Genomic DNA, 14,049 nt, shown 5'->3' on the forward strand with positions numbered 1-14,049 from the left:
ATATTATTCTTATAATATGCATTTACTATATTGGAAATAAATATAAAAACAGCAGACAGGTGGCTCGCTCATAATGGCTCTCTTTTAGAATATTTGCGAATAGAATAGAATGATCTTTTATTTTTTGACGTTTTCATTTTGCGAACATGAGATATGCGTGACCCTCGGACGGCATCCACGCGTTATCGTATGGCTTGACCTCCCACTCTCCAAGTGTCGCCTTCAGGTCCCTGACTCGCAGGCCCGCCGCCAGCCCAAACACCTACATGACACCCTCTTGAGGGGGAGAGGCGGACGTCGGATGCCCCAACAGTCGCCCCCCTGTAGCCCCGGCTACCGCCTCTACCTCTGCCACCGCCCCCATTCATGCTGCTGCAGGAATACAATATTTGTATCCGCAAAAAATGTTACAAAATGAAAAGTACTGACTCTTTTGTCTATGAAAAGAAATCTTATGTATGGTTTTATTTCGTCACTACCTGAGCTTTTATTTACATCAAGTTTTTCAACTACTTAACTATAGTTCTAACTATAGTTCTAACTATCTTCAACTATCTAATTATCTCAAGTTACTGTCCACTCCCTTCCTTAATAAGGAGGATCATATGGCTCATATTGGCTCTCTTTTAGATTCTTTGCGAATAGAAAAGAATGATTTTCTTATTTGTTGGAAGTTTTCATTTTGCGAACATGAGATACGCGTGACCCTCGGACGGCTATCGTATGGCTTGACCTCCCACTCGCCAAGTGTTGCCTTCAGGTCCCTGTATCGCATGCTTCGCTCCAGCCCCGACACCTACATGACACCCTCTCGAGTGGGAGAGGCGGACGTCGGATGCCGCAAGTGTCGCCGCCCCTGTAGCCTCGGCTACCACCTCTACCTCTGTCACCGCCCCCATTCATGCTGCTGACGCAGAAATAATAATTCTATAAATATTCAACGTTAAATCTTGTGAGAGATCCACTACCGAACTAGCAGCAGACAAGCATGGAATCCCGGGAGTACATTCCTAAAGATACTGTTTGTAGCACATCAGATTTCCCATAATATCAATTTTTGGAAAATTCATTCTATTTTCAATAATAACCTAATTGAAGTTTTCTTCTTTTAAAACGAATAAAGCATTGGCATTGGCTCCTCTAGCTATTGGCTGTTAAGAAGTTTAGCCTCTATTTATTGGATGACTGATGCCACTCCTTCCCCTACCGTTGCCACGCCCCTGGCCTCGGCCCCTCATGTTGCCGACTCTTCGGGCCGCGCCACCTCCGTAGGAGCTGTATAAATAGTAGTTGCAATAGTTACCTGGGATGAATTTGTAATCTTTTTCTCCAAGATCCTTGTGTTGTAATTTTGGTAGCCCACACAGGGTACTACCAACTAGAGCCAGATAGACCCTGTTGTTTTCTAGAGGTTTATCCTCCCGCAGTAGATGCAGTGATGCACCCATCACTTGCCATGGCTTCAGGGATTCTCATACCGGTGAAATTTCACAATGATAGTCTCCCTGGCGACTTTTTATGATAACATAATATAACTCTCCAGCGTTTATATAATATATAACTCTCCAGCAATGTTTATAATATAACTAACTCTCCAGCAATGGAATCTATTTTATAGTTCTTGAGTTATCGAATGGCAGAAAGATGATATATAATTGAAACAAATATTTGAATATTGAGAGGAATTTTCCAATAGAGAGCATATTGAAGAGATTGTTCACTAGAGAGCTCAATTTCACAGATCACTTTTTTGACATTACATCCTCCAAAATCCTTATTAAAATGTGAGTATATTTCTGGGATGTAGTACTGTTTGTACCTAACTGGAAAAGTTTTTTTTGGATACAGTACCTATCGAAATAAAACTGGTATTTTATTTCATTTGGGTTTCCAATAGCACAAGAGCAAATTCGTTTGCGACTGTCACCAACCACAGCGGAGTGGCTATGCTTAGACCTATCGCAATCAACCTAACCTAAACTAACCTTCATACATGAATGAATCCATATTTCACTTATTAAATATATTCATGAAAACCATGATAAAAAGTGTGTTGAAATCAAAAGTCCATCCATCTAACCAAAACAACGTGAATGATTGCTTGTTTGCAGATATTTCACTGCGGTAACATACATACTTTTGTGTACAAAGAATCTTTTCGGCGGGAATTTGCTTAAACCCTATTAAAGCCTTCTACAAGAAACTGGAAAACTGGAAATTGGCATTCAACTTTCCTCATCTTTTAACATCATTTCAGTTATATAAACTAAGTTAAAGAGTTAGTTGTTAAACAACTTATTTATTGTTCTGATAACTTATGTCTTTTACTTTTTCCTCTCAACTGAATAATTTCTTCAATATAATATGCTAGGATACACATGTAATATACATATAAGTTGGATGGGAACAAATATATTAAGAATGCACTATTTACTACTGAATGTTTGTGTCTATTCAATTAACAACTGAACTTCAATTGTTGTTCCTTTCTTCCCTACGTCTCTGTCTACATAAATAAAGTACTCATACAATCAATCAATCAATCATATTGTCGACAATTTTCTAGACTTGGAAAGTGAAGATCGCCGATCGCCCAGCAATATTGTCATGGCAACGGCTCTGCAGCAATTGCTTATGTCGAGTATTATTTGATAGTTACTTGAGATATCCATCCATCCTTTCCTCCACATTAAGATGCACTGTAGTCATGTTCAACTTGTGCATTCTAAAGATCAGGATTGATGCAGCATTTCTATCTATTGATTTGTAGCTAAAAATTTGTTTCAATTTTCATCCACTGAAACTTTAATTTCTGGAATTTAATATTTGTTCCACCTTTTTTTTCATCTCACCATTGTCTAAAATACCCCAGCTTGGGGTATGCAACTCCATAACTTCGTTAAGCGAGTTGGGGTATGCTTAGGCTATTTATATTTACTAAGACGTACATGGGTGTTTATTCAACCTTATTGGCGTTCAGCTAAATCAGTATCTTGTAGCAATGCCTTTTTGGAGCAGATCATTGTCTGAAGTTGATTTGTTTCGATGAGTGCTGGTTCTAATGTGTGAGTGCAATATAAACAATCAGAATATTGTAGTGATGTTTTAAAGGTTATATTTTATGCATTTGATGTGAATGTACTCTTTTGAGCTTATGAGTAAAATCGAAGATTTTGGACAATCTCCAGAAAGTATGTAACTGATAGTTTTTGCAAAATTTTAAGGTGCTAACTACTTATATTTGTCTTCACAAACTATAGAATTATGACTGTATACCTCCTAATGGATAGGAGGTATACCTCCTCCTGCCATTGTGGTAAGACATTTCAAGCTCTGTCAACACTGTAAATTCTGTATACATTCAAGTCGGTGGTGTTTATTAGAGATGTAGTCTTTAGTGAATAGTTTGTGTAAAGTTTGTGAAGACTTGGCTGTGTTGTTTAGCAGCATGGCAACTACATGCTTCATGTTTCAACTAACAAATTCCATTGTGGAATTAGTTCAAATTGTCTATTGTATTTTTGATCAAATGAAAATCCTTACGACATAATTTACTTTTTTCGAATTAATCGTAACATTGTTAATCATTATAAGCTAATATTTTTATTGTGAATATTTTCCTTTTAAAAATATTTTCGGACATTTGAACCTTGATTATAGTCATCAGCGCAGGCTGACAGCTTTAAGACTTTGACAGAAGTTACAAATGAATCTACTTTCTATATCATCCATTTTTTGAAATTTTTACTTCTGTATCTATGGTCCAGTTCCCGGCATGTTGAAATATGGTGTCCGGGGTCAAAATAATACCTTTATAAAACTCAACAGATGCCATATTTTGACATGAAAAAGATCATTTTCGCACTTTTGGCTTTCAATCGCCAACAGTAAGTTCTATTCCAACTTATTACATAAATAAATATAACTACTCACCAAATAGTCAAGAAATGGGAAGACATTCCGATTTTTGTCTTTAATATGGTAACAACAATGAGCTGATATTGTATGTGAATATTTTCATTTTTGGGCTTCTCTTTTGTACTCGAATTACACAAACGCAAATCCCGGTGGATTCCAAGCCACCAAAACATTCCCGATTGGCCTACAGTATTACATGGTTTACAAATAATAATAATAATAATATTTATTCTATATGAATAGAAACTTGTTTAAACGTTTCTCTAAATAAAAATGTGAATTGAATGGTTTACATATTATAATCTTAATTATTATCCATGTTATGTATGAATACAAACTTGTTTTAATGTTCCTCTAAATATAAACTTCTTTCAATTTTTTTTAAAATTAGAATGTGAATTGAATGGTTTGCAAGCAATCATACTTATTTTCATTCTATAGTAGGGAAAGGCGACCTCTGCCCTGGGTTGTTGAATAGTTCAAATTCCAAGTTTGGTTGGCTATTTGCCTTCTCTCTCTGGCTGTATCTCTGATAGTTTGTTGTTATGTTAATATTAAATAATAACTATCTTCGATGCAGGTATCCCAGCTTATTCTCAAAAATATTTATTTTGGATCCGTTTTTTGAAGGACAGAATCCGAAGATTGAATCAGAAGACAGAATCCATGATTTGATTATTAATTATCCATTATAGATGTTTTACTTTACCAATAAAATATGAAAATCAACAAACATTGATTTAGTATTAATTCAAATTATGAATTAAATAGTTTACAAACAATCATAATCATTCATATTCTATGGTAGGGAAAAGCACTAAAGTCACAAAGAGCACTAAAGTCGCTCTTATGATCGTTCAATAATGATCTAATCAAATTAACCTTATTAAACTGCATTGTTCTTCTAAATTTCTTTATTATCAGTGAGTTCTTCAATACTTCACTTTTACAGTAGTCTTTATAGATCATAATTTGCTTATTTCTCAAATTTTCTGGTAAATACAATTGAAGATCACCGATAGTCTGATAAGTATCCATAGTAAACATGAACACACAATTTCGATCTTGAGAGCTTCAACTAAACAGTGGAACTCGTATGCTTCTTATTTTCATTCAAGTATTTAGCCAAAATATTTGTAGAAAGAGATTTATTATCATATTGTGAGCCCCTCTTCTTTTTCATCAACAATATTCTAGATCCTATCTACATGATATTCTGATCGTATTAGATGTTTTACTTTATCAATAAACAAATATAACTAACAAACATTGATTCAGTATCGTCTCTCACTCCTCACTAAACCGGATCATGCTGCTCACTAGATGCTTCTTACAGATTTGAAAAACAACACATCTTCTCCTTAGTATTCACATGTGTATTGCTCTAAATGGGATACTGCCAATTATTGAATTCTATGAAAGTAGGCAACAATGCTTTTTTAGAAAATTGGCTCTTTTATTTTTTGTAGTCAAAATAATATTATCGTCTTTCAAATGATCGTTCAAACTATCTTCTTGTCTTATAACCTAAACCATGACAATGTACATTAATTGATAAATCACAAGTATTGCTTGTAATATGTTCAGTAGAATCGTTTTCTTGACAACATACACTTTGTATTAATTTAATTAATACAAAATTCAATTCATTTACAGTCAATTTTTGTACATCCATCTCTGAAGAATAATTATTATGATACGCAGTTTCGAGGTTTGCTCTGTAACTCTGAGTATGTATTTATGTCACTCATGTATTCTGTACCGGTAATTATTATGTAATTATTGAATTGTATGTTGGATTGAACAACAATGAACAAATGTTGAAATTATGTAATGATTTTCACAATGCACAATGCCAGGATTGATAATTCTCAAGTTCATAAGTTTGATAGAACTCATGAAAATGTTGAATGTAAATGAATATTTTTGTCTAAAAAATGTAGTAACACTAATGATTTCACTAATCTAAAATTTGAAAAACATTTAAATTATATGATTATTATGCTTTTTCTCCAGAGATTAATTATTAGATGTATATGAAAAACTTGAGTGTAATGTATCAAATGCTATTATAAACTTTTCAGTGGCATTTGTTTTGAGTGCAATCGCCTAAGCTCTTGGGATATATTCATGTTGTATTCTTCAGTCAAAACTATACATATTCAATTAGAGAGTTTGAGTTTTATGACTACAATTATAAGTTTTTCAAACTGCTTGAAGAACAATTTAAAGTTTTACACAATAAATTATAGTAGTTTTATGACAATTTTATCACACATAAGTTTTTTTTGCGCTTCTCTTTGAGTTACTGCTCCGTGAGCAGACACTTTCAATATGTTCTTGGACATGTTTGAGGTCGTCCTCTTTTTGTGCTTTTCTCTCAGTTACTGTTCCATGAGAAGTCACTTTCAATCCGTTCTAGGCCCTCTTTGTGGTCGTCCTCTTGCTTGCGCTTCTCTTTGAGTTACTGCTATGTGAGCAGTCACTTCCAATCCTTTCTTGGACCTCTTAGATTGTCCACTTTTTTGTGCTTTTCTTCGAGTTACTGCTTCGTGAGCAGTCACTTTCATACCGTTCTTGGATCCCTTGAGGTTATCCTCTGTTTTTTGCTTCTCTTTGAGTTACTGCTCCGTGAGCTGTTGAGCATGCAGCTTTTGTTGGTTCTGCTGGTGTATCTCAAACAGTGTATTGCATATGTTAAATGTTAATTTTGGCCTATGGTATTAAAAAAGTATACTTTCTACATTTCTCCTTATATTCCTATTGTAGTATCTTGAATAAGACAATTTCCCAGAACATCTAGCGCATCACAAGGTCGTATTATTTTGTTCCTATGAAAATATGATAAAATAATTTTAAAACCGGTAAAACAAAAACTAAAAGGCAAGTTCAACCATTGCCTACGTGACCATGCTCTGCGACCAATCACTTCCAATAGGTTTTTGGACCTCTTTGAGGTCTTCATCTTGCTTTCGCTTCTCTTAGAGTTTCTGCTCCGTGAGCAGTCACTTCCAATAGGTTCTTGGGCCTCTTTGGGGTCTTCATCTTGCTTCGTTTCTCTTCGAGTTTCTGCTCCATGAGCAGTCACTTCCAATAGGTTTTTGGACCTCTTTGAGGTCTTCATCTTGCTTCCAATTCTCTTTGAGTATCTGCTCCATGAGCAGTCACTTTCAATAGGTTTTTGGACCTCTTTGAGGTCTTCATCTTGCTTTCGCTTCTCTTTGATTTACTGCTCCGTGAGCTGTTGAGCATGCAGCTTTTGTTGGTTCTGCTGGTGTATCTCAAACAGTGTATTGCATATGTTAAATGTTAATTTTGGCCTATGGTATTAAAAAAGTATACTTTCTACATTTCTCCTTATATTCCTATTGTAATATCTTGAATAAGACAATTTCCCAGAACATCTAGCGCATCACAAGGTCGTATTATTTTGTTCCTATGAAAATATGATAAAATAATTTTAAAACTGGTAAAACAAAAACTAAAAGGCAAGTTCAACCATTGCCTACGTGACCATGCTCTGTGACCAGTCACTTCCAATAGGTTTTTGGACCTCTTTGAGGTCTTCATCTTGCTTCCAATTCTCTTTGAGTATCTGCTCCATGAGCAGTCACTTCCAATAGGTTTTTGGACCTCTTTGAGGTCTACATCTTGCTTTCGCTTCTCTTAGAGTTTCTGCTCCGTGAGCAGTCACTTCCAATAGGTTCTTGGACCTCTTTGGGGTCTTCATCTTGCTTCGTTTCTCTTCGAGTTTCTGCTCCATGAGCAGTCACTTCCAATAGGTTTTTGGACCTCTTTGAGGTCTTCATCTTGCTTCCAATTCTCTTTGAGTATCTGCTCCATGAGCAGTCACTTCCCATAGGTTTTTGGACCTCTTTGAGGTCATCATCTGCTTTTGCTTCTCTTTGAGTTTCTGCTCCGTGAGCAGTCACTTCCAATAGGTTTTTGGACCTCTTTGAGGTCATCATCTGCTTTTGCTTCTCTTTGAGTTTCTGCTCCATGAGCAGTCACTTTCAATAGGTTCTTGGACCTCTTTGAGGTCGTCCTCTTGCTTTCTTTTCTCTTTGAGTTTCTGCTCCATGAGCAGTCACTTCCAATAGGTTTTTGGACCTCTTTGAGGTCTTCATCTTGCTTTCGCTTCTCTTTGAGTTTCTGCTACATGAGCAGTCACTTCCAATAGTTTTTGGACCTCTTGAGGTCTTCATCTTGCTTTCGCTTCTCTTCGAATTTCTGCTCCATGAGCAGTCACTTCCAATAGGTTTTTGGACCTCTTTGAGGTCTTCATCTTGCTATCGCTTCTCTTTGAGTTTCTGCTACATGAGCAGTCACTTCCAATAGGTTTTTGGACCTCTTTGAGGTCTTCATCTTGCTTTCGTTTCTCTTTGAGTTTCTGCTCCATGAGCAGTCACTTTCAATAGGTTCTTGGACCTCTTTGAGGTCTTCATCTTGCTTTCGCTTCTCTTTAGTTTCTGCTCCATGAGCAGTCACTATCAATAGGTTCTTGGACCTCTTTGAGGTCATCGTCTTGCTTTCTTTTCTCTTTGAGTTTCTGCTTCATGAGCAGTCACTTCCAATAGGTTTTTGGACCTCTTTGAGGTCTTCATCTTGCTTTCGTTTCTCTTCGAGTTTCTGCTCCATGAGCAGTCACGTCCAATAGGTTTTTGGACCTCTTTGAGGTCTTCATCTTGCTTTCGCTTCTCTTTGAGTTTCTGCTCCGTGAGCAGTCACTTCCAATAGGTTTTTGGACCTCTTTGAGGTCTTCATCTTGCTTTCTTTTCTCTTTGAGTTTCTGCTTTATGAGCAGTCACTTCCAATAGGTTTTTGGACCTCTTTGAGGTCTTCATCTTGCTTTCGCTTCTCTCTGAGTTTCTGCTCCATGAGCAGTTACTTCCAATAGGTTTTTGGACCTCTTTGAGGTCTTCATCTTGCTTTCACTTCTCTTTGAGTTTCTGCTCCATGAGCAGTCACTTTCAATAGGTTCTTGGACCTCTTTGAGGTCTTCATCTTGCTTTCGCTTCTCTTTAGTTTCTGCTCCATGAGCAGTCACTATCAATAGGTTCTTGGACCTCTTTGAGGTCATCGTCTTGCTTTCTTTTCTCTTTGAGTTTCTGCTATATGAGCAGTCACTTCCAATAGGTTTTTGGACCTCTTTGAGGTCTTCATCTTGCTTTCGTTTCTCTTCGAGTTTCTGCTCCATGAGCAGTCACTTCCAATAGGTTTTTGGACCTCTTTGAGGTCTTCATCTTGCTTTCGTTTCTCTTCGAGTTTCTGCTCCATCAGCAGTCACTTCCAATAGGTTTTTGGACCTCTTTGAGGTCTTCATCTTGCTTTCACTTCTCTTTGAGTTTCTGCTCCATGAGCAGTCACTTCCAATAGGTTTTTGGACCTCTTTGAGGTCGTCCTCTTGCTTTCTTTTCTCTTTGAGTTTCTGCTCCATGAGCAGTCACTTCCTTTGAGTTTCTGCTCCATGAGCAGTCACTTCCAATAGGTTTTTGGACCTCTTTGAGGTCTTCATCTTGCTTTCGTTTCTCTTCGAGTTTCTGCTCCATGAGCAGTCACTTCCAATAGGTTTTTGGACCTCTTTGAGGTCTTCATCTTGCTTTCGCTTCTCTTTGAGTTTCTGCTCCATGAGCAGTTACTTCCAATAGGTTTTTGGACCTCTTTGAGGTCTTCGTCTTGCTTTCGTTTCTCTTCGAGTTTCTGCTCCATGAGCAGTCACTTTCAATAGGTTCTTGGACCTCTTTGAGGCCTTCATCTTGCTTTCGCTTCTCTTTGAGTTTCTGCTCCGTGAGCAGTCACTTCCAATAGGTTTTTGGACCTCTTTGAGGTCTTCATCTTGCTTTCGTTTCTCTTCGAGTTTCTGCTCCATCAGCAGTCACTTCCAATAGGTTTTTGGACCATCTTGAGGTCTTCATCTTGCTATCACTTCTCTTTGAGTTCTGCTCCATGAGCAGTCACTTCAATAGGTTCTTGGACCTCTTCGAGGTCTTCATCTTAGTTTCTGCTCCATGAGCAGTTACTTCCAATAGGTTTTTGGACCTCTTTGAGGTCTTCATCTTGCTTTCACTTCTCTTTGAGTTTCTGCTCCATGAGCAGTCACTTTCAATAGGTTCTTGGACCTCTTTGAGGTCTTCATCTTGCTTTCGCTTCTCTTTGAGTTTCTGCTCCATGAGCAGTCACTTCCAATAGGTTTTTGGACCTCTTTGAGGTCTTCATCTTGCTTTCTTTTCTCTTTGAGTTTCTGCTCCATGAGCAGTCACTTCCAATAGGTTTTTGGACCTCTTTGAGGTCTTCATCTTGCTTTCGTTTCTCTTCGAGTTTCTGCTCCATGAGCAGTCACTTCCAAAGGTTTTTGGACCTCTTTGAGGTCTTCATCTTACTTTCATTTCTCTTTGAGTTTCTGCTCCATGAGCAGTCACTTCCAATAGGTTTTTGGACCTCTTTGAGGTCTTCATCTTGCTTTCGTTTCTCTTCGAGTTTCTGCTCCATGAGCAGTCACTTCCAATAGGTTTTTGGACCTCTTTGAGGTCTTCATCTTGCTTTCGCTTCTCTTTGAGTTTCTGCTCCGTGAGCAGTCACTTCCAATAGGTTTTTGGACCTCTTTGAGGTCTTCATCTTGCTTTCGCTTCTCTTTGAGTTTCTGCTCCATGAGCAGTCACTTTCAATAGGTTTTTGGACCTCTTTGAGGTCGTCCTCTTGCTTTCTTTTCTCTTTGAGTTTCTGCTCCATGAGCAGTCACTTCCAATAGGTTTTTGGACCTCTTTGAGGTCTTCATCTTGCTTTCGTTTCTCTTCGAGTTTCTGCTCCATGAGCAGTCACTTCCAATAGGTTTTTGGACCTCTTTGAGGTCTTCATCTTGCTTTCGCTTCTCTTTGAGTTTCTGCTCCATGAGCAGTCACTTCCAATAGGTTCTTGGACCTCTCTGAGGTCGTCCTCTTTTTGCGCTTGTCTTTGAGTTTCTGCTCTGTGAGCAGTCACTTTCAATAGGTTCTTGGACCTCTTTGAGGTCGTCCTCTTTTTGCGCTTGTCTTCCAGTTTCTGTTCCATGAGCAGTCACTTTCAATAGGTTCTTGGACCTCTTCGAAGTCGTCCTCTTGCTTGCGCTCCTCTTTGAGTTACTGCTCCATGAGCAGTCACTTTCAAACCTTTCTTTTACCTCTTTGAGATTCTAGGAAAGCCGAACCAAACTTGTCATTATTCATGGTTTATTACAAACTGAACCTGATCAACAGATCAGGCATACCCATCATATTGGTGTGTCTTTGCTTTGCTATATAAGTTTGACAACAGTGCTATCTATGAGTATTGTAATTATTGCATTTGTTCACTTGATCAAGGCATACCAGGCAGCAATTGCTTTGCCTTTGCCGAGTATTATATCAATATGATTGTCTTTGAATATTGCATTTGCATTGATAAATTCGGCTAAATTATGTTGTGATGATGGTTTTTTGTCATTCACAATGGAGGACTATCAAACTTCTCCATGACTATTATAATTTACAAAAAATCTATTTGAAGGTGTAAGGTTGGATTACTAAATATTTGAACAAATAATAATTAATTGTAATTGCACTTTGTCATACAATTCTAAGTAATGGTACTTTGTAATGGAAAAATTCCAATTGTTGAATAAATTCACTATAATATTATGTTGTTGATAATAATAATTGTATTGTGCTGTAAATTATATATGTAAGATATAAATACATTACGCCATATTATAATATAAATATATTATGCATACTTCCGCTATGTGATTTTGTTGATTAATAAACGCTTGACTATTATAGTTCAATTTATCATTTTTCTTTTTCACCGATATGTAAATAATTATTTGTTCTCAGTCCCAAAAGTGGTACTTTGCGGCACAAGAGTAACAATATCACTTTCTGGTATGCTCAAATGAGTCACCATTAGCCTGAAGTTCAATACCCACAAACAACACTGTCTTCCTAAAATTGTCTCCAAAAAGTTAAGGATCCATGCCAGAAAGTTGGAAACCAGAGACCAATCTCTGGGGTTGAAAACACACCGGTTATATTGAACACAAGTGCTTTTTAAAACTCTTCCAATCCCGGACTTGGCTTTCCAGTCCGATTAGTTATGCATGTAGCACACTCTGCCATCATGAACCATAGAATCAAATGGGAGCATGTCACACTACGTTTTGGAAGTGCCAGCAATCGCTCCACCAAAAGTGTGGTGGCAGCGTTCATGCTTTTCTTTGAGGTAGTTTAAACCATATAAATGGTGAAACACGGGTCACCATTTATTATGGTTTAAACTTTATTTTTATTTTTAAAATCAGCACTTCCAGCGTCCCATAGCACAGAGTAATCCCTGAATAGTTCAACTAGCTTTATAATATTGTCTTTATTCCAGTCAAATTCACTCCCCATTTTTGCACAATAATATAATTATAAATCAGAAAGAAATGCTTGTAATGCGCAGTAGCCTACTAGCACTCTGACAACAAATGAGTACATAGTCCAGGCGCTGGCTTACATTGAGCATACATGAGAGAGGCAGAGAATTTGACTTCGGATTATTGTTAGGGGGTCTTTAGTGTATATGAAACTCGATGAGCAGTCACTTTCAATAGGTTCTTGGACCTCTTTGAGGTCGTCCTCTTTTTGCGCTTGTCTTTCAGTTTCTGTTCCATGAGCAGTCACTTTCAATAGGTTCTTGGACCTCTTCGAAGTCGTCCTCTTGCTTGCGCTCCTCTTTGAGTTACTGCTCCATGAGCAGTCACTTTCAATAGGTTCTTGGACCTCTTTGAGGTCGTCCTCTTTTTGCGCTTGTCTTTCAGTTTCTGTTCCATGAGCAGTCACTTTCAATAGGTTCTTGGACCTCTTCGAAGTCGTCCTCTTGCTTTCGCTTCTCTTTGAGTTTCTGCTCCATGAGCAGTCACTTCCAATAGGTTCTTGGACCTCTCTGAGGTCGTCCTCTTTTTGCGCTTGTCTTTGAGTTTTTGCTCTGTGAGCAGTCACTTTCAATAGGTTCTTGGACCTCTTTGAGGTCGTCCTCTTTTTGCGCTTGTCTTTCAGTTTCTGTTCCATGAGCAGTCACTTTCAATAGGTTCTTGGACCTCTTCGAAGTCGTCCTCTTGCTTGCGCTCCTCTTTGAGTTACTGCTCCATGAGCAGTCACTTTCAAACCTTTCTTTTACCTCTTTGAGATTCTAGGAAAGCCGAACCTAACTTGTCATTATTCATGGTTTATTACAAACTGAACCTGATCAACAGATCAGGCATACCCATCATATTGGTGTGTCTTTGCTTTGCTATATAAGTTTGACAACAGTGCTATCTATGAGTATTGTAATTATTGCATTTGTTCACCTGATCAAGGCATACCAGGCAGCAATTGCTTTGCCTTTGCCGAGTATTATATCAATATGATTGTCTTTGAATATTGCATTTGCATTGATAAATTCGGCTAAATTATGTTGTGATGATGGTTTTTTGTCATTCACAATGGAGGACTATCAAACTTCTCCATGACTATTATAATTTACAAAAATCTATTTGAAGGTGTAAGGTTGGATTACTAAATATTTGAACAAATAATAATTAATTGTAATTGCACTTTGTCATACAATTCTAAGTAATGGTACTTTGTAATGGAAAAATTCCAATTGTTGAATAAATTCACTATAATATTATGTTGTTGATAATAATAATTGTATTGTGCTGTAAATTATATATGTAAGATATAAATACATTACGCCATATTATAATATAAATATATTATGCATACTTCCGCTATGTGATTTTGTTGATTAATAAACGCTTGACTATTATAGTTCAATTTATCATTTTTCTTTTTCACCGATATGTAAATAATTATTTGTTCTCAGTCCCAAAAGTGGTACTTTGCGGCACAAGAGTAACAATATCACTTTCTGGTATGCTCAAATGAGTCACCATTAGCCTGAAGTTCAATACCCACAAACAACACTATCTTCCTAAAATTGTCTCCAAAAAGTTAAGGATCCATGCCAGAAAGTTGGAAACCAGAGACCAATCTCTGGGGTTGAAAACACACCGGTTATATTGAACACAAGTGCTTTTTAAAACTCTTCCAATCCCGGACTTGGCTTTCCAGTCCGATTAGTTATGCATGTAGC

General features: G+C 37.3%; 1 protein-coding gene and 1 long non-coding RNA gene across 2 annotated transcripts; both read right to left on the reverse strand.

The window, feature by feature from the left end:
* Positions 1-9,157: 9,157 nt before the first annotated feature.
* Positions 9,158-13,724, reverse strand: LOC120354684 (centromere protein C-like). Its single transcript, XM_039442090.1, has 2 exons — positions 12,500-13,724; positions 9,158-9,351 (listed from the first exon to the last, which is right to left on the reverse strand). Exons 1-2 carry the CDS (start codon positions 12,978-12,980, stop codon positions 9,158-9,160), a joined length of 675 nt encoding a protein of 224 aa, XP_039298024.1. The 5' UTR covers positions 12,981-13,724.
* Positions 9,370-10,059, reverse strand: LOC120354500. Its single transcript, XR_005573079.1, has 2 exons — positions 9,958-10,059; positions 9,370-9,576 (listed from the first exon to the last, which is right to left on the reverse strand). It is a non-coding gene; the product is annotated as an uncharacterized LOC120354500 (long non-coding RNA).
* Positions 13,725-14,049: the final 325 nt, after the last annotated feature.

This window comes from Nilaparvata lugens, chromosome X (assembly GCF_014356525.2).
Source record: "Nilaparvata lugens isolate BPH chromosome X, ASM1435652v1, whole genome shotgun sequence".
Taxonomy (NCBI): domain Eukaryota; kingdom Metazoa; phylum Arthropoda; class Insecta; order Hemiptera; family Delphacidae; genus Nilaparvata; species Nilaparvata lugens.

What these genes read in the sequence shown, in the direction of transcription:
- LOC120354684 (XM_039442090.1), bottom strand. Translation starts at nt 12,980, where the DNA reads ATGGAACAGAAACTGAAAGACAAGCGCAAAAAGAGGACGACCTCAAAG. An exon ending in TGAAAGTGACTGCTCATCGA is followed by an intron (nt 9,352 to 12,499) that starts GTTTCATATACA and finishes GACTGCTCATGG; the next exon opens with AGCAGAAACTCAAAGAGAAA.